The sequence below is a fragment of the Condylura cristata genome, unplaced genomic scaffold (genome assembly GCF_000260355.1).
Source record: "Condylura cristata isolate star-nosed mole 26May11 unplaced genomic scaffold, ConCri1.0 scaffold00002, whole genome shotgun sequence".
Classification (NCBI taxonomy): Eukaryota; Metazoa; Chordata; class Mammalia; order Eulipotyphla; family Talpidae; genus Condylura; species Condylura cristata.
Window position 1 is genome coordinate 33,600,341 of NW_004567103.1, and position 27,637 is coordinate 33,627,977.

Sequence of the window (27,637 nt, forward strand, 5' to 3'; positions counted from 1 at the left end):
AAAAAAAAAAAAGAAAAAGAAAGATGCATTTTTGCAAGTTGATCTAGATTAAGGAGAATGTAGAGTATGCTTAATATTCATTTACAGTGGGGAAAAATAAAATTAGAGATACAGCTGTGATCTCAAAAAATCTGTTGGATTTTATTGTCTATAGCCAGATAACTGTAACAGCTGCAAGGAATAAGATGTAATCTAAATTGGAACTCAGTTCTTGGACATAGTGCCTGACAGTAGTAAATAGCAAGATAGGAGGTCAAAATAAATCAGAATTTGTCAAAAGACTGTTCTCTCACACGGTGTTGGCCTCATTCTTGCTCCCACCCTAAATTTACACAAACATTAAAGGAATAGGCAAGATGGCTATTTGGCTGTCTATGTGGGAATGATTGCATTAGTCTGCTGGGATTATTTACTTTTTAGTGAGTCACTTTTCTTTCCCTCAATATTTTGGATGATGATTCAAGGACTACTGTAGGAAGTTATTAAGATTACATTAGTTAGATTAACGAATACTTTCAGAACAAGCAGTACTTTTACATTTCAAACAACACAATATACTTGATTGTTCCTCACAGTTTTCCTTTAATACTAATTTTCTTCAACCGAAAGAAAGAATTTGCCTAAGATTCTGTTGTACAGATATGCCTTTGGCTATGAGAAGTCACCTCACTTAAACCTTGTTTGCTCAAGAAATTTTGTGGAGAAATAAATCAGATAATCTATGCAAATGCTGAGCATAGTGCTTGATTCGAAGTCAACCCTCAATAAAAGTGCATACTTTTCCTAGTTGTGTTACCCAAATTGAATTTGAACTGGAAGCATATCACAAAAAGTCTGAAGTTGACATTTGAAATACCCTGAAAACTGAGAGTGATCTAGTCAAATTATTTTTCAGGCTTTCTCTAATGTCACAAGAATGCAACTGCTTTAAAGTGATCCCTTAAATAATTTCACTAAGATCTCAGTTTGAACTTAGACTGGGACTAAACTATCTCTCTGCATCTGATCTGCTTCTTGAAATCCTCATCCTGTTGCCACTAACTCTGGTCAGGGAGGGCCCAACCTCTCAATATGCTCCCTTTCAAAAATCTCTTTCAAGACCCTCTTATTTCCAAACTGAGCTCTGGCCAGGGAATTGAGAAAAAGAAATCCTATAATGCTTCAGCCTATGGGTCAACAGAAACCTGTTTCTACTCTTTATCTGCCAATCAGTTTGTATACCAGTTCATTATAGATACTTCCCTCTTTTCTTGAGTTTTGCCAGTACTGACTGTTGGTTACTGGAAAATGCTTAATAAAATCAAACACCTAGCAAAACTGTTCCTCTTAGAAATTGTTACCCTATCCTAAAACACACTCCCCACTAGCATAAAATTTTTGGTGTTTGCTCTATGGCCAGGATTCCTATATATCTATAAGTTTCTTCCTTGGTATCTTACTCTCTGGATGAAGACTAAACCTTCACATTCAGTAATCAGAATTTAATAGGGGCTTTTATGTGGTTTGTCAATCTAAAGCACCTCTAAAGGCTTAGATTTTTTCCTGAAATTCCTGGTCCAGGTGGCTCCGGGGTTAGATCCACAGAGACAATATACCAAATAAAATTCAGTAACCCAGTTAAGTTTTGAATTTTAGATAAACAGAAAGTAAATTTTGAGTATAATAATGTCCCAAATATTTTATGAGACAAACATATACTAAAACTTATTTATTGTTTATCTTAAGTAACTTAACTAGTCACCTGTATTTTTATTTACTATCTTGGGTTGAAATAAAGGTAGCTATCAGTTACATTTAACACTTTGCTTTGCTCTTGGTACTGACATCATACCTGAAGGGATAGAAAAGTATTTTCTTTATTAAACTAGGTTAGTGTGAGGTTACATATCCTTTGTGTTCTTGATACCTTGGTTCTAACCTGTACAAAAACAAATAAAAGATCGGCTTTGTACCACAACACATTTTCTTTTTCTTAAATGAGCTTTTCGTTTTATAACCCTCTAGGGAGAAGCAGGCCCCACTGGAGCACGAGGCCCTGAAGGTCCTCAGGGCCAAAGAGGTGAAACTGGGCCACCAGGTCCAGTTGGCTCTCAAGGTCTTCCTGTAAGTTCCTAGCATATTGAAGAACTAGCACAGAAAACCTGACGTATTGTGCAACTTTGAACAAATGTAACCTATTTTATAAGGCTCTCTTTGAATTTTGAATGAGTACTTACAACTCATAAAAATACACATTTCACTTGCAAGTTTTGTCTATTTTATGAAAGGGAGAATTATTAGTCATGAAAATTTATTTTTATGCCATAACTGTGCTTGGCATTATTAGTAAAATTCTGCCCCCTCTTGGAAAGTGGATGCATATTTGAATCTCACCCTGGATTTGGCTTGATATTTGACACACTTTTCACATATCTTTTAGGGAGTAGTCGGAACTGATGGTACACCTGGTGCAAAAGGCCCAACGGTGAGTAAGTTAATGCATTTAGCCATGAGAAGTTCAGATGGATACTGTCCTTTGCATGTTGACCATGGAATTCTGTTGAGGTCTGATCTCACCATTACACTCATTATCTCTAACAGGGCTCTCCTGGTACCTCTGGTCCCCCTGGTTTGACAGGGCCCGCTGGATCTCCAGGACCTCAGGGTAGTACTGGACCTCCGGGGATTCGAGGCCAACCGGTAATGTCCTTTAAAACAATTATCATTTATTAATATAACCCGCCTAAAATCATCAAGAGAAATAACACGTAATGGGATGTAATGATGAGTAGATAATGTGATTTTATCTGAATGAGGCAGATGAAGATAGAAATCTTTGTAGAGTGAAAGCCAAATGTTAATGTACCATTTAGATGTGAAATTCAAAGTAGAGCATTCGTGTATTATGCCAAATTTTAGTGTTCTTTTATTTAAAATAATAAGTTCATAAAATCATGGTATACCTCATAGAATTTTTGAGTAGCTGATTAAAAACATTAAGAATTATTTTGCAACCAGTCTTGGGAATGTGGAGCTTTTTTTTTTTCTGCTTTCTGTTTGAGGTCACTTTTTTCTATATAAAATTTATCCAAAATTTTACAGTTTCATAAAAAGTTCAAAAATGCAGTACAGAAACAATCCTGTACTTGTTACAAACATGATTCTTCTTCCACCGTTTATCCAGGAGTTGGTTTCGGTCAATGAGAATCCTAGTTTCTAGTGACACACGTTCTTTTAAATAACCCTGTGGTAAAAAGAGGTACTCAGTATCTTTTACTTGGTTTACACTTTGTTTAGAAGATACCAACACATATGTATTTCCATGATGGGCAGAGAACTTAACTCTAAATGTGCAGCAATCACAAGGTGCCAATTGCTTCTGTTTCAATGGAAGTATCCCCAGAGCTCTCTTGGGTCCCAAGCAGGGCACCTGAGAGGATGGGGGGTGGGTGCGGTGCAGCTGAGAATGCTGCAGCCGAGGACACAGCTGCCAGGCACATCCATGAGGTGGGCACATTGCCAAAGGTGAGCTGAGAGTAGTTCTAATGGGATTCGTGATGACTTGGCTAAACCTGGGTTCTACAGCTGTGTCTTCAAAGTTACTCTTGAAGAAAGATTCCAACACACTGTACATATTCAGCATACTTTCTATTTGTAGAAATTATGTATTAGGAAAGATATTATGATAAAACCGTAAGAAATAAACAAAGAGTAGTTGTGCTTATGTGTGTGTGTGTATATATATATATATATATATATATATATATATACATTTTTTCTTGCTTTCTTTCCTGCTCCTACTTAAAACATCCATTTTAAATTTTTTTCAAGTGATTTCATTGTTTATAGGGTAATTTCGTGGTATAGGGTCAGTGATGGTCAGGCTTCTACGCTGTTGGCCTTGTGGCTATCATCTGAGGCACTGGGGAGCGTGGGCACAGTGTATACACACCTGAAGTGGCACCTGGAGAGCGGTGTGGGCATGCGTAAGAGGGCATGTCTGAGCCAAGAAGCTGAGGCTGTAACGGCAGCATCACAGAGGATGGTGTGCAGCAGAGAGTGGTGTCTGAACAGCTATGAGAGGAAGAGCCCAGGAGAGAACATCAGAGTGAGCCCAGAGAGTTAAGATTTGCTGGGGCCTGGGAGGTCTGCCAACATCCTGACCCCCACCTGCAGGCTCCCCTGCCATACCTACACTGGTTGCTACAATACAATTGGTGTAGAAAGAGCATTGAAGCCTATTAAAAGCCATTGAGGGCTACAGTACTCTCCTTTATCCATCTGCCCAGATCCATAGAGAACCTGCCCACCTGCCTGCCTGCACTACAGCTATGTTGATCAACCTTTTGAAATGTTGACAGATTTAGTAAAACTGTTCCTGATATTTTACATTTGATTTTATTATGTTCTTCGGTAAGCAATACAGTACCCACAATTTAAACCATAATTTGTATAAAGGACCAAAAACACTGGAGAAATATAAAGATGCAATGCTCTATTTGCATTTGTGCATTTGTTAATAGAATACCAGTATATAAATACATTTTTTATTGTAGGTGAACAAGTCTACTTCCAAAAATAAAGCCTAAATGATTTATTTATAGAAATGATAATCATGATAATTTTACTATCATGTTATAATAGAATAATTCCAATTATTCTAGTATGTGTTAGAAAAACCAAGATTTTACAAATAAATCATGTGGAGACTACTGTAATATAAAGAAGCTACTACCAAGTAGTACTGGATTTTATAAAAGTTCACACATAAGGGTGCTCCCTGGCAGCCCAGCACAGTGAAGCTCTTCGCAGCCGCTTTAGTGGAGTTGGATCCCGGCCAGGGAGGTGATCCACATGGTACAGCAGACCTCTCCTAACCCACCCGCTGCTCCTCTCAGCAGTGTACTTTGATCTGCCTGTTCTGCTGTCTGTTCTGCCTCTGGTGAATCCTCTCACTGCCTCTGCACCTCTGGCCTGTACCCCAGTTCTGTAAGCTTAAATAAATAAATCTTAAAAAAGTTCACACATAAGATTTGCAAAATTAAAAAAAAAAAACAAAACAACTGTGGTATACTGATTCTATAAACTCAGCTGCGGATAATTTTCAAGGCTCATTCACTATATTGGAATGTCCTACATCTTCTAATTATATTTTATTTCAGGGTGATCCAGGAGTTCCCGGTTTCAAAGGAGAAGCTGGCCCCAAAGGAGAACCAGTGAGGCTTCTTTTGTTTGTATTGATAAGAAAAGCTTGAGTATTATCTAGGAGTATGTAGCTTAAAATGCTCAAGTATTTAAAATGACAATGAGAGTTGGATTACCTTGGGATAGTAAGAAGTAGCTTGTCTAACTGTTTTTTTTTTTTTAATTAATTTTTAACGAAGGTAGCATCGGGGTGTCCCCTCAGGTATTACCACCAGTGTACACCCACCACTGACTCCCCATACTCCACCCCACACACCATCATGCCTCCCTCTTTCCCTTTTCTTTCCTCTCCCCCAGCCCCTTTCCCCCTTGGTGTCTCAGTTCTGTAGTCAGCTGTCAAGGGCTAGTTTTTTTTTAGCTTGTCTGTAACTATTAATTTACCTCATTTTAAAATGTGACTGATTTCTTAACTGACTTTTAGTTAACTAGCTTGTTGAATGACTCTTTCTGTTAGTTATCGTTCTGTCTTTAATAGGGGCCACATGGAATTCAGGGCGCAATAGGCCCACCTGGTGAAGAAGGAAAAAGAGGTCCCCGAGGTGATCCAGGAACAGTTGGTCCTCCAGGCCCAGTGGGAGAAAGGGTAACATTCGATTAAAAAAATCTTGAGATAATAAGGAAGCCCTACAGTGGCTAAGAGAAATGCTTGCAGGCGTACTGCACAGTTCAGTATGGTTATCAGGGAATTAAAGAAGCCAGCTGCCTAACCATTTCATGCATTCAACTGTCAATGCTAACATTGATCAAACAACTATTCTGTGTGAATTTGACATATTGGTCCTTGAGATAAATCAGTGAACAAGAAGACTATAGTTTTGTCATTAGTAAAAATAACTCACAGGGACTAATAAACAATAACTTACTCTAGTATGGAGGTAGGCAACAAGTGATATATACACTTATTAAATAACATTCTGAGGGGTGACAAGTAGCTGAGTATTTCACAGTGGTATGATACTAGATTAGTTAACTAGGAAACATGATTTTCTGAGAAGATTTACATTTCAACTGAGTGCTTAAGGTGAGGGTGAGTCAGCAAGAGAGTCCATGAGAAAGAATATTTTTCAAGAGAGGAAGCAGTAAATGCAAAACCAGGAGGTCAGAAAGGGGTTGGTGAATTCAGAGAGCAGAAGAGGTTGTTGTGGACAAATTGGTAGAGTACAATGAAACAGGCCTAAAAGGGACCACAATAACATCACCTTACCCTGTGGAGTGCTTCAGGGATGTGAAGGGGTCACATACACAAAAATATTAATACATATTTTCATTGACATTTTGATTGCTGTTAAAGGTGCCATCCTTTTTCTCTCCTGTCTAGATAACAGTTTTTCACCATGTTTATTTTTATGGTGAATTATAAGACTTGTTTTTGATTTCAGGAATCATCTGGCTTAGAACTTACATATTCCATAAAATTAAAATTTCTTTCCATGTAATCAGTACTTTTTCTTATATATATTGAAAAAGTTGCCATCTTCAACTGTTGCCATGTTCACCACTCCTAGAACTTTATACAAATAAAAAGTACCTACTCATTATTTATTAAAAAAACATAAATAATAATTAAGAATTAATTTTGGTCATTTGCAGGGTGCTCCTGGCAATCGTGGTTTTCCAGGCTCTGATGGTTTACCTGGGCCAAAGGTAAGGTCATTCCGTCAATGTCCATAGTCATGGGTTCAGATCCAGAAAGGAGATAAACAAAGATGAGAGGCCTAGAGCCAGACTCATCCTATGCAGCTGTTATCTTATAGAGGTCTCAGGGAGAAGGATAGTGGTTGAAGATGTTGAGAAGTTTATTTACAAACTTTCTGGGGACATTCCTCCCCCCCAAAAAAGGTCACAGGCCTTATCTTTAGTTGAAGTATTTTTATACTTTCCTTTTGAAATTAGACTATTTCAAAATTGTTTTTTAAAAGTTTAAATTTTTGGAGTGTGGCTCTCAACTAGTGCTGAAAAACATTACCCTACAAGGAATTAAATTAGAGCAAAAAATGTGAAATGAAATTGTTTACAAAGAAGTATTTGTAATTACTATGACCAAGTATTTGTGTTATATGAGTGCTTTGATTAAGAAAAAAGAGTTTTATAGATGTTTGCTTTTGTTTCCCAGCACCCTGTTTGCCTAATATGTTCTGTTTGCCTTTGGAACAGGGGGCTCAAGGAGAGAGGGGTCCTGTAGGTTCTTCAGGACCTAAAGGAGGTCAGGGGGACCCAGGGCGTCCAGGAGAACCCGGCCTTCCAGGTGCTCGGGTAAGAAAATAGCTGTCGTTCAGGAAGAATGCTGCTGAGTGTTCATTGTAGGCTTTTATTTTTTTAGCTAATTTTCTAACTTGGAACATATATGTTATAGTGTTGACCTAATTCATTATTTTTTATAAACTGGTTGATTATTATAAGTAGCATTGTACCTTCTAGTTTCCCTTTCATTAAGAAGTGTTTATTCATCTTTTACCACTTAGCATAAAAAAACCTGTTTGTAAATTTTTATATTTTCTTTATTTGATAAACAACTTGTTTAATTTTTGGCAGAGAGATAATTCCATTTTAACAAAATGTCACTTGAAACTTTGAACTGTGGAGTTGCCCAGTTCTCAACAGCATCCCTTAAAGAGAAAGGTCTGTACAAAACATTGGATGGAAAGATGCATTTCATTCACTCCATATAAGTTCTTTCTCCTGAATCAGCCTTAAATTTATGAGTGAAGTCTCTTATAGCTTTTCTCCTCCTGCATGGGAAACTCGCATTGGGTTCTCCTTAGCTTAGATAATCTTCCTTAGAGAAAATGGAATGATTAGCCAACATTCTTTATGGTAAAATGACTTCTGACTGTAGACTGCATTTGAACTGGAGAATACTGAGTGATTTGCAAAAACCTGAAGGGACCTTGAGGCCACTGAAAGTGGGCATCGCAAAGTAGAAGTGGGTCTTTTCATGTAATGCTATTTTTACTCTTTAGAATCTACTTCAGTTATAGGCCAGCAACAAGCTAACAATTGCTTTTAACTTTAAGGGTCTAACAGGAAATCCTGGTATTCAAGGTCCTGAAGGAAAACTTGGACCTTTGGTAAGTGTTTTAAACCAAAGTTCATTTTTTTTTCAATAGAAAAACTGATCAAATTTAATTGAGATAAATTTATGAAGCTCTGTTGTTTCCCTGACATTAGGGGAAAAGTTTAAAATCATGTATTTGTTCAATACTGGTAGTTGGGTCTATTCACATAGTCTCATTTCTTGATATTCTTCCAGTTTTATATAAGTAGGTATGAATCCTCACAGCCCATATATTCTGAGACTTTCCTATGTATTGCAAATGTGAAATAGAAGCCTGAATCTTCATTACCACGAATTAGATTAAAGAAGAAGGATTTCTTTTATTAATATGAGAGTTTAAAGAGATGTGAAGATGAGGCTTGCATTTATAAAAATAAGAATAAAATCTGTTTACCAAATACTCAAAATACCACAGTAGTTTTTTTTTTTTTAATACTTAACTGTTCTGATTCACTGAGATAAAAATAGGATAATTTAAAACATACAGCTTTCACAAGTAAGCACAAGCAAGTCATAATTTGGGTGATACCATATTACCTTGTTGCTGTCATTTTGTAGGGTGCTCCAGGGGAGGACGGCCGGCCTGGTCCTCCAGGCTCCATAGGAATCCGAGGGCAGCCTGGAAGTATGGGTCTTCCAGGCCCCAAAGGTAGCAGTGTGAGTACAGTGTGCATATGTTTGCCCTCGCATCATAAGCCTCACTTGGAACTGGCATATTTTAAGCAAATTGATTGAATTTTGAGATAGTTTCCATATTCCCTGTAGGGTGACCCTGGAAAACCTGGAGAAGCAGGAAATGCTGGTGTTCCTGGGCAGAGGGTAACTACACATTTTCTAATAAAGAAAAAAGTACATATATATGAAATGATCCAAATTCTCGTGGTCACACTTCACAAATTGTCTCTGTGGGTTTCTAGGGAGCTCCTGGAAAAGATGGTGAAGTTGGTCCTTCTGGTCCTGTGGGCCCCCCGGTACGTGACCTTTCAGTGAGAGTCTATCATTCAACAATGTGTTTTTAAATGATGCTTGTCTAAGACTACTTATGAATAGGTTTCAGGGGGAATAAACTAGAAAGTGCAGGATTGAAGAATTTCAAGTACATCTTTTCAGTTCATTTCTGGTGCATTTTGCTCTTTTTGCTTTTCTAAATGGAATGACTGATCTCTTCATTCTAAACTTGAAAATGCTGGTGGCAAAAGTTATTTCGTCTCCTTTATGTGTCACCATTAGAGAATATATAAAGCAGGACAATTTTTTTAAACAAATATTGCATATTTAGTATAAAATATATAAACATTAGGTTATAATTATCACCTAGTAACATATGCTATGTAAATGTACTTAAACCAGGTTTTTGCTGGGAGGGTAAAAATGAATAATATTTATACTTTGAGGTGTAGTTTCATCTTAGGGTTTAAAAATTGCTTAGCAAAAATATTTTTGTATACTTGGGGAGAAGGCAATTTAATAAAAGATTAGTTCTGCTTTCTTATTTAAATTATGTCTGTCCATTTTCTTTATTTTTTTTCTCTCCAGTTATGTTTATTGTGGTAAAGTTGGTTACATCATAGTATTTGTCATAGCCATTATAGGTTCAAACCTCTAAAAATGTGTTTTATCATGCAAAGTGTATGTTTGCATGCTGTTCCCACCACTGAAACACAAAATCCTCTAGCATGACTCTGCTTTCCTTAGTTAGTTTAGTTTTGAAGGTTTTATTAACAATTCTTATGATTCTGAGGAATATACTTCAGTGGAAATATTATACTTTTAGATTAAGCAGATGAAAGTAATGCATTTTTCATGATCAGCTTACTCAGTCTTTCCATAATTTTATGGTTGGCTCCAGCCTTTTTATATTTGAATAAAAAACTAGACACATGTTATCGTCTTTTCATTGGTTTTGGAAGATATTTTCTCACCAAGAGGGACTTTTAAACAATACCACTTAGGTGACTTTTAGTATTAATTCATTATCTGGTTACAATGAAAAGCATGTGATTGGACGAAATATCAAAATTTTTAGTGGATCACATAAACAGGAAATGGACATAAAGATAGAACTTCATAAAGGATTTTCTTTCTTTCATGGCTTAGGGTCTGGCTGGGGAAAGAGGAGAACAAGGGCCTCCAGGCCCCACTGGCTTTCAGGTATGTACTAATTCAGGTCTGTATTTCCTTTTCAATGAACTGAAATCACTTTTTAAAATATATTAAAAAAAGGACCAAAGGATGTGACATTCTGCAGTTTTCAAAAAACGCCATACCTTTTTAAGTGAATACAATAAATATTGGGATAAAATCAAATGTTTCTGTTCAAAGAGAAGAATAAAGTTCCCCTCAAGAACTGATCATAACCCCCATTTTTTGAACAGTTTAGCTTTTTTTTATTACAAAATAATATTTTATTTATTTATTTTAAATTATAAACTTATTTTACATCATTTTGTGCCTTTTTTCCATCTCACAAAATGTTTCTGGAATATAGTTGTTCATCATTATTATTTTTTCCCCTGATCCTTGATACTCCTGCTATGAGTGAGACCATCCGGTGTTTTTCTTTTTCTTTCTGGCCTATTTCACTAAGCATGATCCCTTCCAGCTATCATATTGCTGCAAAAGGCATGTATTTATCTTTTTTGATTGCTGAGTAATATTTCATTGTGTATATGTACCACATCTTTTTAATCCAGTCATCTACTTTTGAGCATTTGGATTGATTCCATGTCTTCCTATTGTGAATAAAGTCCCAATAAACATGGGGGTGCAGGTGTCTTTTTGAATCAGTGTTTTTGTGCCTTTTGGGTAGATACCTAGGACTGGGATTGCTGGGTCATATGGAAGTTCCATTTTTAAAAGTTTTAGAGACCTCCAAACAGTTCTCCATAGTAAAAACCCAAATTTTTGACAAACTAAAAATAAAATATTCTTGATAGCCTAACAAGGTTTATTAAACTAATTTATGATTTATCCAGTTTAACTGACACAATGTCTCAATTTTTTTAGTGAGGAAATTTTTGTGATTTATCTAAATATTTTGATAGTAGTATATTCTATAAAGTAGTATGGATAACCATAAGATGGCAGAAAATAAAACTTTCATAACTGACTTTAAACAATATTTTAGCAACCTCAAATATAACCATAAAAATTCTACAAATGTGAAGAATCTCTTCTTTTTTACTAAGTAGAGTACAAATGAAAATCTAAACCCAAAATGAGTATCTGCTGTTATTTTAGGAGATGTATTTTTTTTCATTCTATGTTGTTTAACTTGTATTTGAAAGTATCTTGGAGCAGGAAGAAGAATCTTGAAAGTTGCATGCATTTTAAAAGTGAACTGTTAACATTGGTGGTTTAACAAACTTTCACTGATTCAGTTTTATTTTGTTACTTTTGTTGTAGGGGCTTCCTGGTCCTCCAGGGCCTCCTGGGGAAGGTGGAAAACCAGGCGACCAGGTGAGGCTTTACGTAATAATACTAAAAGTCATTGACTTATAATATCATTCTTATATGTGAGGCTCCATTTTGATTTGCTTTATGTATACTATTGCTTCTAATGCTCAAACAGCCCTCTCTACTTGGTACTGTTACTATTGTTACTATGCCTGTTTTACAGATATGAAAAATGAGGTGTAGAGATAAGTAGATAACTTTGCCTAAGTCGCAGGTAAAATGGTAAGAGCCTAGTTGCCAGTTTCCCAGGACTGTTCTTAACCAGTAACTGTATCTTACCATCACTCCAGTCTTGCTTGAGTTTACACACATACACACACACACACACAGATATGAGCTATTATGTTTCTTTAATTTCACCCCCACATATTAATTTACTTTTATCTGAATGACTAACTTATTCATGTACACTGTTCAACAAATATTTGCTGAGAACTCTGTGTTTAGTTATACTAAGCACTGTTCTTAACTGATAAAACAAGATGGACTTGGACCCTACACATAGCAGGGGTAGAGTGTAGCAAAAAAGTACAATAATATGCTCTAAAAGTCATGGTACATGAGGCAATCTGTGTATAGAAACATAGAAGATGAAATTAAGCTAGACTTGGCATCCAGAAAAAGTCCCCCAGGGAAAGTAAATGTGTCTTGTGAAATCCCAAGGTTAAATGTGGTAAAGGGGAGATGGGATACAAAAGGAAAATACTCCAGCTAGTGGGAATAGCAGGTGAAAGGCTTGCTGACCTAAATAAAGCAGTTAAAGGAGTCAATAATGTAGGAATATGGAGTACAAGTGTGTGGAGAGGAGGCAAGAATCACAGACCAAATTATGGGGAACCTTAATATGAATCTATTTAGCTCTTGTTAGCATAATGGAAAATTAATGAAGGCTTTTTAAATAGTGGTATATTTGGAACTGAGCTTTAGAAAGATCATGTAACAATAAGGATACTAAATTTCAAGGAGTAAGAGTGGAGGCCTCCTTAACATTGTTATTACTTTAATTACCGAAAGAAATTTTGAAATGACAAACTTTATTTTAATTAAGAACAAACTGTGGTAATCGAATCCAAATTTCCTATCAGGTGTATTGTCTATATCATATGCTTAATCAAATTAGCTAAATTAATCAGCTTTTCATTGCTTTTGACTTCAGTTTCTTCTGCTTAAACTTCCTCATGTTCCATTAGGAAATAAAACCTATAGCATTAATTTTGTTGTCTCAAAATATTAATGCACAGTCTTTATGAAGTAATAATTGTGCATATTTTCATTTCCAAAAATCAAACAATCAAGTATAACAGATTTTTCTGGAAAAATAATAGTACCCTTTATAGGTGATAGCCCTTTATTTTCAAATACACATTTAAAATGTACACATTTTTCCTTCTTTCGTGTTATGGACTTAGTGAGACTTCTCAGTACAGTAAAAGTGATTTCATATCTGGAGAGATTTCTGAGAAATAACTAAAATGTAGTTTAAAATGTTTCTCTCTAACCATTAAAAATGTACTTTTAGGGGGTTCCTGGAGACCCTGGAGCAGTTGGCCCATTGGGACCTAGAGTAAGTATTTTCTCCTTCATGATTAAGGTTTTTATCTATCACCTTTCAATTATTTTATCTTAAAATGGGATTTATGTGTTTATTTTTAATAATAGTTTATTTTTACATAATTTTGTGCCTTTTTCCATCTCAGTTGTAATCCCCATGGGCCATTACCACAGTCCAGTGCACTTCCCTCCCCCCACTGTTTTTGATCCCATTCTCCATCCCACCCCCGTAAAATGACTCTGGTATATAGTTGTTCATTGTTATTATTATTCTTTTAAATGGGATTTATTTTAAGCATTAAAATCTTACTTGATAAAAATCAATCTTATGAGAAATATTTTGTGATGTGAAACTAATATGTACTTAATAAATGTTACTTTCTTGTCACCAAAATAGAAAAATTGAGCCTTAATAATTACTCAATTCTAAATTTATCTCTAGTAGAAATCATTTTTGCATTTTTTCCAGAAATATTTAATTGACTTTTAGATCAAACACTGAGATTGTTTGATATTCTCTTGTACATTAGGGAGAACGAGGAAATCCAGGAGAAAGAGGAGAACCAGGAATAACAGGCCTTCCTGGTGAGAAGGGAATGGCTGGTGGACATGGTCCTGATGGCCCAAAAGTAAGTATGGTAGCAGGCTTGGAAATTATGTTCTAAACTACAGCTCAGTAAACACATAATGGTACTAGAATGCATTTCTCTTGTTTTTCTTGATTGTGTAATTTTTTCTTTAGCAAATATATAATGAGCCCCTAGAAGGCTTTTTCTTGCTACTGAAGCATCTGTTGCTAAGAAGTTGCCCTTCTATGATAAAATTTGTGGACTAGCACATAGTCATATTTTCTCAAATATGAGTGCACTCCTAATATTCATTTTTATAAATTATATTAATGACGTCCATTAATGAGCAGGGCTAAAAAACAGAAAATTGCAAGTCTACTCCTAATCATACTCCAACTTCCTTGTCTTGGGTTCTATTATTCTTCTTACAAAATATATGCTTTTGAAAATAAAATATATAATAAAGGGGGGGCAGTGCTATTTCCTTTTGGGTGCTATTTTTAAGACTGCAAGTAGAAAATGTAGCTACTTCATTGTAAACAATTGAAGTAAAAATTTTTTAGGATCAAATAATACTAGGTTCCTTATTAGCTTCACTAGCTTCAATATTAGAATGATTGTATGAGATTGATTTCAGTTTAATTACTGAATGAACCTGAAACTAGTTTAGTATCATGGGTTTGTGAGAGAGAGAAAGAAATGATCTTTCTGGATTAGATCATCCATGATATTGTCCACAAATAGCAACCCTCTAGTATTTATATATTCAAAAGGGTAGATGTACTATAAGAAAAGGAAGGGGAGCGTAAAGGACACTAGCATAGACAGAAGCAGGCAGACAGAGCTATTCTAAAACAGAGAGGCCTGGCCCTCCCTGGTGGCGCAGCGGGTTAAAGCACAGCACTGAGAATCTGAAGCCACTTCTGCATGAGTTCGATTCCCGCCTGCCGCCTGCCCCGGAGGAGACCACATGGCGAGCCAGACCTCTCCTGACCCGCCCGCTGCTCCCCTCAGCAGTGTACTTCGTCGATCTGCCTGTTCTGCTCCCCACTCTGTCTGTGGTGAAGCCTCTCACTGCCCCTGAGCCTCTGGCCTGTACCCCAGTTCTGTATGAATAAATAAATAAATCTTTAAAAAAAAAAAAAAAAAACAGAGAGGCCTGCATGTTCATAGACAGGCAGAAGGGCTGTTGCTTTGCAAAGACTGAAGTTTGGAGAAGAGGAATACCTGCATTAGCACAGGTGGTCAGGTGGGCTGCTGCTGTAACCCTCTAATATTTACTTTAATGGCAAGTCACTTTCCTCAAAGAGAAAAGTTGAGAATATAAATCAACAGTCGAAAAGGCAAGGTCTGTTTTTTTCTTTTTATTAAAAAATATTCAGAGATAATTTTTTCAAACAAAAAAATATAAGCACTTGGCTGAACCCAACAGAATAACTGAAATTCAATTTTTTATCTCCCAAATAGAAATTTCTTTAAGTTTCATCAGTAATATATATATGTATATATAAATTATATCTATTTTTATATTTATACACATACACACACACAGAAATTAAATGAGCAAAAAGATATTTGTAGTTCATGTTTAATATAAAGTTGAGGGGTTACTTATTGTTGATTCATTGTAGGGCAGTCCAGGGCCAACTGGGACCCCTGGAGATACAGGCCCACCAGGTCTTCAAGGTATGCCAGGGGAAAGAGGAATTGCCGGAACTCCTGGCCCCAAGGGTGACAGAGTAAGTCTTTTTCTTATTTTTAAAGTTCATTAATTTGGACATTCTAATACTAATTTATTTGGCAGTCTTTTACTTCTGTTATCATGAGTCGCATGTCATTCATTTATTAAAAAAAAATGCCAAATGTCTGGAACTGTTTCAGATTGAAGGGGATACAGCTATGAACATGTGATAAACCCCAGATCTCTTAAAGCTACCATGCAAGTTGGAAAGACAATAAAATGGTATTTTGTGTGTTTTCCCAGGGTGGCCTAGGAGAGAAAGGTGCTGAAGGAACAGCTGGAAATGATGGAGCAAGAGTAAGTGAAATGGTTCCTTTTCCAACTAGGCTAGGAATCAACAATATCATTATAATGTAAAAAAGTTCGTTGTGTTTCCATAATAGTATAACAATGAAATTTGGGGTTTGATGTTGGTCAACCATGGATATTCATTTTACTTACCTTGAATTACAGCAAACCGAAAAAATCAAGTCCTTGTGAGAATTTGAAACACATTTTATTGTGCATATGAGATTGGCCCTCTTTCTAAGGATAATGAAACAAACAGATTGAAAATATATTTTCAGGCATGAGTGATTCTTTCAGGTAGAGCAGTTAGTTGGAATTGCTTAGACAATCAATATTTCCTGATACATGATGAATAATTTCTGTTTCAATGGTTGGTTATCATACTTTGCATAAAATTTGTACAATGTAAAAAGATCTCACACTGAGTCACTATTGATATATGGGTCCTGTATAACAGCTACTGCTAATATGTTGATTATATTAGTTCTTTACTAAAAAAAATGAAGTGAAACATAGAAAAAATTCTTTTTTTCCCTGAGAATCTAAAGTTGAAACAGAGTTTAGCAAATTATGAATATGAGCTAGCTCTTGCCTTTTAATTAAATCTAATATTTAACATTTCAAAAACAATCTAAATAAATCTGATATATTGTATTTTACATAATGAATGATTTGGGTGCATGGCACAATGTCAACACTGTTTGAAGGAGTGATCATTGATAGTTTAAGTGGGAATCTAAAGTACATTCTATGTTATTATGAATTAACTTTGAAATTCAGAATAATAGGGTCAGAATTTAAACAATAACTGCTTTAATTTCAGTCAGGACACACATTGTTCTAGGGAAGAAGAAGAGCAGAGAGTCAGATGTAATACAGTAAAGTGAAAATAAAAAGTATTTTCTCTGTATGAAAAAAATAGTCTGTGAATTTAGTGACATAATCTTTTCGATTGATTTTTTAAAAGATTTATTTATTCATAAAAGAACTGAGATATAGGCTAGAAGCATGGGGGAGAGGATTCACCAGAGGCATAGTGGGGAGCAGAACAGGTGCACTGACTGAAAAGCACTGCTGAGAGGAGCAGAGGGCGAGTCAGGAGAGGCCTGTGGGTCTCTCTGAGTGGGGATCAAACTCATGTTGCAGTGGCTGCCTATAGTTTGAGAGCTCTTGTGTCTTTAACCCTTGCCCCACCAGGGAGGCCACTTAATTTTTTAAAAACTATATTGAGTAAATTGGGAAATATTGTTCCATTGTAGATTCAGAGAATCTAATATCACAGCTTTCCCATGTTCTTATAGTAATATAAATTCAAAAATCATCTTTATTCTTTAACATTCTTCAGTAATACATACAGAAATTAAGTGATAAAAGCATTACTTGGGAATGCAGAGAGGTAACAGATAAATGTCAGATATCTCTCAAGCTTGTTTTAGGCGGAATTCCAAGACAGCCCAGCAGTTTAGAGATTGCAGTCACATGTCAAGAAAACTCAGCTTCATTTATCTGTGTGGAAGCTTCCTGTGCTCTGAGTATGAACTTCAGTGAAGTTGGGATGTAACACTCCTGTTTATCTCACAGGACTAGAGAAAACAATCTTTGGCAAAATTTCACCTTTCTAAAATAAGAGTGATATTTTGCTAGTATAATTTAGGAATGTAGTAAAAAGAAAAGTCAGTCTATATTTAAATTTTAGATTATTAGCAAATTTAAATAAGCTGAGATACATTGAGAAAGAGTAGCAGTGCTTTAGAACTAATACTTATAAGTGTTGTATATGGACGAGTTGAGTTGATGAAAGAGACAAAAACATTTTGTGGAGAAAATACGGTAGTTTTAGAATGGATAGGAAAACTGAGAATATACTATTATATCAATTGTTACAGACAATGTTGTGCAAAATTGGCCAAATTACAGCAAGCCAAGAACTTCTTGGGTAGTTTATTTAAACACAAAGGCTTCTGTGAATTCTTTCCCTCAATATGCCTGTGTTCTGTTAATTGACAGGGTCTTCCAGGTCCCTTGGGTCCTCCTGGTCCTGCAGGTCCTACTGGAGAAAAGGTAATTTTCTAAGATGTTACTTTGCAGATTCAAGATTGTGGGTTCTGGAAATTGGTCGCTTCTCTTGTTTTCTTTTTCATAAAGTATGGTGATTGTACTAGATCATCTCAGAATACCCCCCCTTATCTGCCTTCCACAGAGTGCCCACCATCATCTTGCATTATGTTTTGCAGTTGTTTTGGACAATAATCATTTAAATCTGCTATCTAGGGTGAACCTGGTCCTCGAGGTTTAGTTGGCCCCCCTGGCTCTCGCGGCAATCCTGTAAGTGACAGCATTTTGATGTTCTTTAGTATGAGTTGAATAGTAAAAGAATCCATATTGTCTTGATATTATAAAACCACGCCTGTTGGTTTGTACACTTATAACTTCCTGGATTTCTACTCTTGCTTTTTTCGTTAAACTTAAAAATCACCAGTGAATTATTTCTGTAAAATCTGTTAGCTCTAGATAAGTAGCTTGTCTACTAAATAAAAAAATTTCTTTAAGACCTCTGATTTAAAAAAATTTTGCTGTTACCCTTATCTCTGTATGTATAAATAGATAAATCTTAAAAAGTACTGATATATATAACTACTTTTAAATATTTTTCTTCTTGAAAATAATGTGTAAAATCTACAATAATGTTTGTCTTTTCTTAGGGGTCTCGTGGTGAAAATGGCCCAACTGGGGCTGTTGGTTTTGCTGGGCCCCAGGTATAATTTTCAAATATCCTTAATTTAGTAGTGTACATTTCTTATTATAGAAATTAATTTAGTTTACTATTATTGTCATATGTTTTAAAAGTATATTTAAGAATCTAGCAGTTTATTTTTTTCTGGGTACTATTCTCACTTTCAAGACATTTTTTCATGGACTGACACAAAAATGAATGGGTTTGCATTGTTCGAATGTATGCTTATATGTTATAAGAAAAATGTAGTGGGATTTACTTTCATAATGTCTTCAAAGTTTTCATCAGGGGGATTTATTTTTTCTTCCATTATGCTTTAATACTGATTACAAAACACCCTTTTACAATATATGAGAGTGATGTCAGTAATAATTTCTATGAAATAATTTCTCTATAATTATTATATTCAGTCCCTTATTTATCTAATTGTTATAGGGTCCTGATGGTCAACCGGGAGTAAAAGGTGAACCTGGAGAGCCAGGACAGAAGGGAGATGCTGGCTCTCCCGGACCACAAGGTCTAGCAGGATCTCCAGGCCCTCATGTAAGTGAAAGGATAAAGAAAAACAAGTCACGTCTTGAACCCAGTGCCAGTGGTTAGCCTGTTTTATTTTTGCTACAGTGATGTTTTCTTTCTTTCCTTTTTTACAGGGTCCTAATGGTGTTCCTGGATTAAAAGGTGGTCGCGGAACTCAGGGTCCACCAGTAAGTTTATTTGAAGCTCTGGAAATTATGCACCTCTAGTCACATGTATCAAGTGCTTCATGGCCAATTAAACTTTATTTTTTAAGTTTTATTTATTGATATGTAGAAGAACTGGTGTATAGGCCAGTGGTGGATGTGTGTGGGGGAGTGCTGAGAGTGGAGAGCAGAGCATGTGGGACTACTGAAATGCACTGCTGAGTAGAGCAGTAGGCAAGACAGAACAGGTCTGCTGTGGCATGTGGGTCAGCTCCCAGACTGGGGATGGAATTCAGGCCTCAACAGTAACAGAGCTCAGATTTAACCCCTGGGCTACCAGGGAGGCTACTAAAGTTAATCTTAATCCAAAGCTGTTACCACAATTTTTTACTTCTATTAACTGACAGTAGTTGACAGTAGTTGATCTGGATGGAAACCCAGCTGCTTTCATATGTAACCTAAATGATCTATTACCTACGGAGGGGTAACCAAATAATGGGGAGAAATTTTATGTAATACAGTTATTTAACATATAAATGTGAGTATAGATTCAGCTTTGAACATACTTGGGTATGTTTGAGATAAATTGAAGTGGGAAAATAGTGTCTTTCCTACTAATTAATACACATCTATTCTCAAAAACATGGGATCAAAGTAAAAATATGCTGGTTACAAAATATGTCAGGTATAATATAAAATGTTAAAGAAAATCCTAAAGACTTAAATACCTCTGTGAAAAGTATATTTCAGAAGATCTATTATTATTTTTTAAACTTCACATAATATTTTCAGGGTGCTACAGGATTTCCAGGTTCTGCTGGCAGAGTTGGACCTCCAGGCCCTACTGTAAGTTAGCTCATTAACTCACCTTTTTGATAATGGTATAATATACACAAACAAAAAAATAGACAAACACACACATGTATGTGCATATAGTATGCATGCATTCTTATATTTATTATTTGTTCTTTCATTAACTCTCTTAATGATTTGCTTTCATTTGTTCACAACACATCATAATAATTTGAGTACTATGTTGGCAAAGCCAATTCGTCTTTAATAATTTAGTGTTTCTTGGAGGAACTCTTTATAATTGCTTTAGTGCCAGTTTTTGACTATTATTCCATGTAGCTAATGAAAACTTGCATTTCTGTATGCTAGTGATCATTTCTTCAGATAATGATCATATCCGAAACTGCTTAAATAAGATGTTATTCTTTATAAAAACAACTGGGATAGAATCAAATGTTATATATTCAATGTTGGAGTAAACTTCAGTCTTTAGCAAATTCAAGTTATTTTCATCACACTAATAATACCTATCAAAGATAACTGTCTATAAATAACTTAAATGTTACCCATAGCTATATTTTACTTAGATTTGTTAAATCTATTGAATGAATGTTTAGCTACAGAAAAAATGAACCTGTGAGACTTGGGTATTTGCCTCTGAGGTAAAGACCACTATCATCTCAGTCCTCTGGTTTGACTTCCACTATGCTTCCCTTGATTTTTTTATGTTACACTAGGGAGCGCCAGGACCTGCAGGCCCCTTAGGGGAACCTGGGAAGGAAGGACCGCCAGGTCTTCGAGGGGATCCCGGCTCTCATGGGAGAGTAGGAGATCGGGGTCCAGCAGGTCCTCCCGGTGGCCCAGGAGACAAAGGGGACCCGGGAGAAGATGGACAGCCTGTAAGTTTGGCATTTTTATTCTAGAATACCTCACTATTCTTTAGTGAGGTATTTCCAAATACAATTGCACCATATTTACTGACAAAAAGTAACTATTTTTACTTTTATTTACTTTCATAAAACCTTTAAGGACATTATGCACTATAGATTTTAATTTCCAATTTTCTTCTCTAGAAAAAAGTATATGTATAGATATAAAAATACAGTAGTCATGGAGATGGTATTCCAAAACTAAAAGTATGTACTGTATTATAGAAATTTTTGGAAAGTACATTATGTTATTTCATACCCATGTCCTTTAGAATTTATGTTTTGTATAGATCAGTGTTCACTGTTTCTTTTCTCTATTATAAATTTTTCTTTGTTATTTTATAAGGAAGAACACTACCAGAATAGGTACCTCTTTTATCTAGTCAATATTCACATTAATCTTCAAATACTTTCAAATTATGAGCTATTTTCAATTGTAAAAAAATGTCCGAGGGTCCATGTGGGATACAAATTATGGCTGCTTATCTATAGCATGGTTTTATGAAACAAGATTTTTTTCTCATACTGAAAGACCTATGAAACTGTAACCTAAGGTAAAGTACTTGCATATACCTTTGTCCTGGAGAATTTATAATTATATTTTATCCTTAAAATTAGGGTCCAGATGGTCCTCCTGGCCCAGCCGGAACTACCGGACAAAGAGGAATCGTTGGCATGCCTGGGCAACGTGGGGAGCGAGGCATGCCTGGCCTGCCAGGCCCAGCGGTGAGAAACTGGCTCAGCTCATATTTTACCTTGTTATATCAACACAATTTGTGAGGAGAGAATTGATCATATTTTTTAATAGATTTAGTCTTTTTTTAGACATAAATTATTATAGCTTAAGGATGTTTTGGTACTAAATATCATGTTCTTAAGTATCTTACAAAATCTGAAAGGCTAATTAACCCTGGCATTAAGAAGTAGACAAATGAAGTGATGGTTTTGGGGTGACTTTTATTTTTTCTTAAATATTAAAATATCCATAGAACTAGAGAAGGGAAAACACTTTTGGTGATTTGGTAGCCACTTTTAAAATAAAGATGCCTAGAAGGAACATCCATATTTGACAGTAAGCTGTCTTACATAATCAAAGGGAAATGGTTAGACTAATACAATGTGAAGATTAAAGTTAGTGAATATAAAGAACTCTGAAAAAGTTTGATTCGCTGTTCACTTTGGAGAGACAAAATTTTACTGCTAAAAGAAAAGAAAACAAATAATGCTTGAAAAGAAAACAAATGAAGTTTTATGGCCAATGTAGAAGAAAGATAACCTGGGACCTTGAAACGGGGGACATGTAGATAGAGATCTGAAACCAGCAAATCAGGGTGAAAAGATATCTTTCTGTTACCAGAACAAGACAAGAACCAATAGTGAGATTAAAGTGTCAAATATAGAAGTAAAGGGAGCAGGCAAAGCAGATGTGTGCAAGGAGTCATAGTGTCATAGACACCAAAAGGACAGCCAGAATTGACATGGTGCACTAGATTAGGTGTCCAAACGTGCACACCTAAGTTGGTGGGAAAGGATGCTTTTCGGTCCCTTCGACATGCAAGATGAATGCAATCCCCTGTAAGAGGGTATAGTGTCCTTGGAGTTGGGGCTCATGGACAATCTTTACTATGAAGGAATAGCTGAGGTGTTATTTGAATAAACATAGCCTTTCTAAAAACTGGCATTCTTACAATTCTTGAGAAGGGTCTGACCTTTATACTGTTATTGCAGGGCACACCAGGAAAAGTAGGACCAACTGGTGCCACAGGAGATAAAGGACCACCTGGGCCTGTGGGACCCCCGGGCTCCAATGGTCCTGTGGGGGAACCTGGACCTGAAGTGAGTGCGGCAGTGATTAACATTCTGCTTTTGCTATCTGAGTATCACAGGGACAATTTTAGAAATTAACTTAGAAGATGAATATACATTTGACCTGAAGGAGGTTTCTTAGTAATATTATTTGATATACTCTGCTTATTTGAGAGCCAACTAATATTTCTTTATAATAACATAAAGTAAAGGGAACAAGGTTGGTGTCTGCACTGACCTTCCTCTAGTCTGGAGCTAAGGATTTTAGTTGAATTAGATTGTGACTAAATTGTTTTGAAGGTGAAAGGACTCATCCATTTATCTTTTCTCTTGTTATTATTTCATTCTGTAATGGCATATTTGTCAAAATATGAAAAGGGCACTGTTCATTTTACTTAAATATCATGATGAAGTAACACGATGGATGTCATGTTCCACTAGACACTTTTCCACTTCTGTTCAGTGCTTTAATGACTAAATTACCAAATAGTTAATGCCATATTTCTTGAAAGAAACAACTAATGACTTGTAGAACTGTTTATGATCATCTGGTAAAATTGCAATTCTACGAAAAAAATCAAAATATAACGAGGAGAGAAAACTGCATATTTTAAAAATCAATTTAATGTCCTCTAAACGTAGTTTATTTATTTCAAAACTTTAAGCATATTATTTGGGTAGAGTAAGAAGTAAGAATGTGAAAAATCATTCAGTGGTTATAAAAACAAAGCATAAAAAAACAGAATGTAATTACTGTCTATTTATTTCAAAGGCTTTGAAAATCATTTTCTTTTAAAAATAAAAAATAGAAATAAAGGCTTCTGGTTATATACGAATATGTTAACGTTGCAAGAAATTCAAGTCAAAGTAATAGCAAAGAAAAGAAACCTTTCTTCTGAGATTTCCATAGTTGCTAATTTACATTTTATAGAAGAGAGGTGGAAAACTGCTGTAATTTTTCTGGCAATGAAAATGAGATTTTGCACGACTCAGTTAATTTGTGTTTTAAATGTGACCCTTTATAGGGCCCTGCTGGAAATGATGGTACTCCAGGACGAGATGGTGCGATTGGAGAACGAGTAAGGACAATTTGCCTGTTAAAAAATTTGGAGTTCTGAATGCATAGATGAATCTCTATATATACCAAAGAGTAAAAAACTATCCCTTTTTATGAAAACTTCAATGCAGCCCTGATTTTTTCTGACAGTAGAAATCTTTTTTTTTGTAATGTCATAAGTGTGGTACATCTTGAAAATGTGATACAATTTGAAACTGCAACAGTGAGGGGGTTCTTATATTAAGAATTGAAAAATGAGTTGCTTTCATATGTGATACAACATGAAGGTTTTGGATGAGTTGGGTGAGAAAACATGTGAAACTCATTCCTAAAGATATGCAGTCAGAACTAGAACTATATGAAAGCTACTTTTTCTACTCACTAACATGTATGTCCTATGAGGAAATAAACCATGTGGCTTTCTAAAAATGGATTTTAAATGTTTAGAAATTGTGCTGATAGGAACATCTGCTTTATGTGAACTTTTAGTCTCTTCAGTCAGTCACATCGTGGTCTCTGACTAGTTATCAGTCCTTCAGAGGCAAAACTAATACACCCTTCCCATTACATCTATTATGATGTAATCCCCTTTCCACTCTCAGTTCTCATGAAACAGAATGGACTTGGATCCAGATAGACCTGGATTAGAGTTTTCATTCCTTAAGTAACTAGATATGTGATCCTCAAATATGATTAATACCTTCATCAAGACTTTGTGTATTAAATAACATGTTTTAAATGTCTAGTAGGTGTTCAAAAAAGGGGAAGAAAAGTTTTGAGGAATCTTGGGGATAAATCATTTGTTTATCCCAAATTATAAATACCCCAATTAAAAACTGAATGTTAAGAAACATGCTAAACTCTGCAGGTAGCCACTCCTGTACTCCAGGGATCCTGACTATGGGAGGAATAAGGCAGGAACAAAGGAGGGTTTCATCTTAATCTTTTCCAATTGTTTTGTTAATAAGCAAATATAAATATTTAAGTAAACCAATTTTGTAAAATGTACATCTTTTTCTTATCACGAGTTAGCATGAAATATAGAATATCATTGCTTAGAATAAATATTTAAGAAATCACATTTATTCATATCAGGGTGATCGTGGAGACCCCGGGCCCGCAGGTCTCCCAGGCTCTCAGGGTGCCCCTGGAACCCCCGGCCCTGTTGGTGCTCCAGGAGAGGCAGGACAAAGAGGAGATCCGGTAAGGAGAATATTAATTTCACCCCGACTGTTACAAATATCACTGTGTTATGTTATAAGCTACACATATGTATGCAGGAGTGATCTTGGTCAAGGACTTTAATCAAGGAATGGTAAACAATCAACCATGAATTAATTTTTTCCTACTCTTCAGGGAAAACACTTGATTTTTAACAGGTATTCAAAAAGCCAATGCTTTGACTTTCATCTAAAAATAACATAGATATGTAGTATACATCATGTCACGTTTAAGTAAAATATGTGTTACTGTAGTCCACTAAAGTGGTCTTTATTCAGTGAAGCCAATTAATAAAATTCACTATAGCAGTGTTGCCAACTTGCAGTGAGAACTATCTTATAACTAAGGATATTAATCTGACCTTAATCAGGTAGCCATAAGAACAAACACATGGATACATATGTACATATATTAACATGCAATCACAAACACATTTTTGTATCTATTTCTTATGTAATGTATGTATATCATTTTTACTTGCCATAATTATTGTAAACATTTCTTCTAGGGTTCTCGGGGTCCTATGGGACCACCTGGTCGAGCTGGGAAACGTGGCTTACCTGTAAGTTCTCCATTTATGCATAAATATACTTTCCTAAAGGAAATTAATTTTAAGATTCATAAATTAAAAATAGAAAATCCCTTAAGCTTTGATTGAAGAAAATTAATTGAAATTAATTAAAATCGATTAAAATAATATTCAGGAGTTCATATTTGTTTTTAGAATTCAAGGTAAGTCCTCTGAATTTAACTATCAGTTATTCCAATAACTAGTGAATAATTTTTGTCACAATTTTCTCCCAAGAAATGGAATAGTAGTGTCCGTTTTTCAGTTTCTAAAACCACATAGGAAAATGGGTTTGAAAACTCTCTGAAGACTGTAAAGATGCTATTAAAATATTCTTTCAGTTTCAAGTAGATTGTCCTGTGCATATTCTAATCTTTTTGTTACTTGTAATTGCTTTAAGGTTAGTGATTAGTATGTAGATTCATTCTCACCATGAATAAATAGTCTCTTAATGAACAAGACCATGTTCCTTTTACACCCAGTACAGAAGAAATCCCTATCTATATTCATGTAGAACAATTATAGCTTTCAAATCATAGCCTATTATTGAATTATAATTCTCATCTATGATTGGAGGTTAACTGGTGAAGATTTTAAAGTCACCTAGTATGTCAAGTGAATGGTTTTTTTAACCATTTATAAAAGAAATGTGATTCATGTGCCATGAATAAATGAATTTTAATTAATAATTAAAATAGGTGCATTTTAGTTTAGTTTATTTCCAATTATGAAGTTTTGGGGTATCCCTATAATAAAAGAAGCTCTTTAACATTATGAAAACATTCAGGTTGATTTTGCTATTTTAATTTATACCACTATTTAAGATAAGTAAATGTAACTGAGATTTGATCTGATTTTCTTTTAAAAAGGTTCCCGTATTGTTTGACAAAATCAAATAAAATAAGAGCAAAAGACTAATAAGGGGAAAAAATTAATCTGAGAGGCTGCTGATTGCTGGTAGTGTCCATCCTTCAAAGTCAGATGGACAGAATTTGTATTCTCTTTTTGGGAAATTCAAAAAAAAAGCTGACTCTATGGTAAATGACCTGTGTTATTTGTCAGTTTATTATGAACCACTAGCCAATAATTTTATTTTCCAGGACTTAAAAAATGTCCTCTTCTCGGGCGTCCTGGGGACGCAAGGGTTGAAAATAGCACTATCAAGCTATCGCCAGCCACCACAACATGAATTTAAATCCCTGGCCACTCGGAGAGCTGACCCACATGTCACAGCAGACCTCTCCTGTTAACTGGCTGTTCCCCTCAGCGGTGTATTTCAGTCCATCTGTCTGTACTGCTCCCCACACTCTGGTTAATCTTCTTATGCCAGCTCCCACACCTGTGGCTTACACCCCTGGTCTTTTATGCATAAATAAATAAATCTTAAAAACAAAGTCCTCCACAAATCAGATGAATCTGATAATCTTCAGCTCGCTCTTGATGCAGTTTCTAGCTTCTGTTATTTCTTTTCTTTTTTAAAGATTTATTTATTTGTGCATACAGACCTGGGGTACAGGCCAGAGGTGCAGGGGCAGTGAGAGGATTCATCAGAGAAGTGAAGTGCAGAACAGGCAGATTGTCGAAGTACACTGCTGAAAGGAGCAGTGGGCGGGTCAGGAGAAGTCTGCCATGCCATGTGGATTACCTCAGGGGCAGGTGGGGATCGAACTCATGAGGAAGTGGCTTTAGCTTCTTAGTGCTGTGCTAATTTAACCCGCTGCACCACCAGGGAGGGCACGTTCCTGTTATTTCTTAACTAGGTTCTTTTTTTAGTTCTCAGGGTCATGGCTGCTGGATTTGGGTACAGATATTGCACATATGAGAACATGGAGCTTCTGTTTGTTTTCTTTAAGGAAAATGGCTTAATTATGATACTTCTATCTCATTTGTTCAATCAACGTTTTTCCAATCCCTAAGAAAAATAGACAAAAATACATAGTTCTAAATCAGTTTAGATAACTAAATGTAAAGTGCAGTGTTAAAAAATTATAGCAAATAATTGTAAA

The 27,637-nt window shown here is 35.5% G+C and overlaps 1 protein-coding gene across 1 annotated transcript in view; it reads left to right on the forward strand.

Moving 5' to 3' along the window:
• COL5A2 (collagen, type V, alpha 2) overlaps positions 1-27,637 on the forward strand; it is a 126,200-nt gene that overhangs the window by 89,241 nt on the left and 9,322 nt on the right. The window contains exons 19-47 of the mRNA XM_004674450.2: positions 2,005-2,103; positions 2,420-2,464; positions 2,581-2,679; positions 5,142-5,195; positions 5,660-5,767; positions 6,775-6,828; positions 7,339-7,437; positions 8,199-8,252; positions 8,798-8,896; positions 9,005-9,058; positions 9,157-9,210; positions 10,337-10,390; positions 11,645-11,698; positions 13,215-13,259; positions 13,777-13,875; positions 15,447-15,554; positions 15,800-15,853; positions 17,852-17,905; positions 18,116-18,169; positions 18,547-18,600; positions 19,014-19,121; positions 19,229-19,282; positions 20,051-20,104; positions 20,788-20,949; positions 21,598-21,705; positions 22,708-22,815; positions 23,811-23,864; positions 24,938-25,045; positions 25,572-25,625. Coding sequence (XP_004674507.1) covers positions 2,005-2,103; positions 2,420-2,464; positions 2,581-2,679; positions 5,142-5,195; positions 5,660-5,767; positions 6,775-6,828; positions 7,339-7,437; positions 8,199-8,252; positions 8,798-8,896; positions 9,005-9,058; positions 9,157-9,210; positions 10,337-10,390; positions 11,645-11,698; positions 13,215-13,259; positions 13,777-13,875; positions 15,447-15,554; positions 15,800-15,853; positions 17,852-17,905; positions 18,116-18,169; positions 18,547-18,600; positions 19,014-19,121; positions 19,229-19,282; positions 20,051-20,104; positions 20,788-20,949; positions 21,598-21,705; positions 22,708-22,815; positions 23,811-23,864; positions 24,938-25,045; positions 25,572-25,625 — 2,205 coding nt within the window. The remainder of the gene's footprint in view (positions 1-2,004; positions 2,104-2,419; positions 2,465-2,580; positions 2,680-5,141; positions 5,196-5,659; positions 5,768-6,774; positions 6,829-7,338; positions 7,438-8,198; positions 8,253-8,797; positions 8,897-9,004; positions 9,059-9,156; positions 9,211-10,336; positions 10,391-11,644; positions 11,699-13,214; positions 13,260-13,776; positions 13,876-15,446; positions 15,555-15,799; positions 15,854-17,851; positions 17,906-18,115; positions 18,170-18,546; positions 18,601-19,013; positions 19,122-19,228; positions 19,283-20,050; positions 20,105-20,787; positions 20,950-21,597; positions 21,706-22,707; positions 22,816-23,810; positions 23,865-24,937; positions 25,046-25,571; positions 25,626-27,637) is intronic.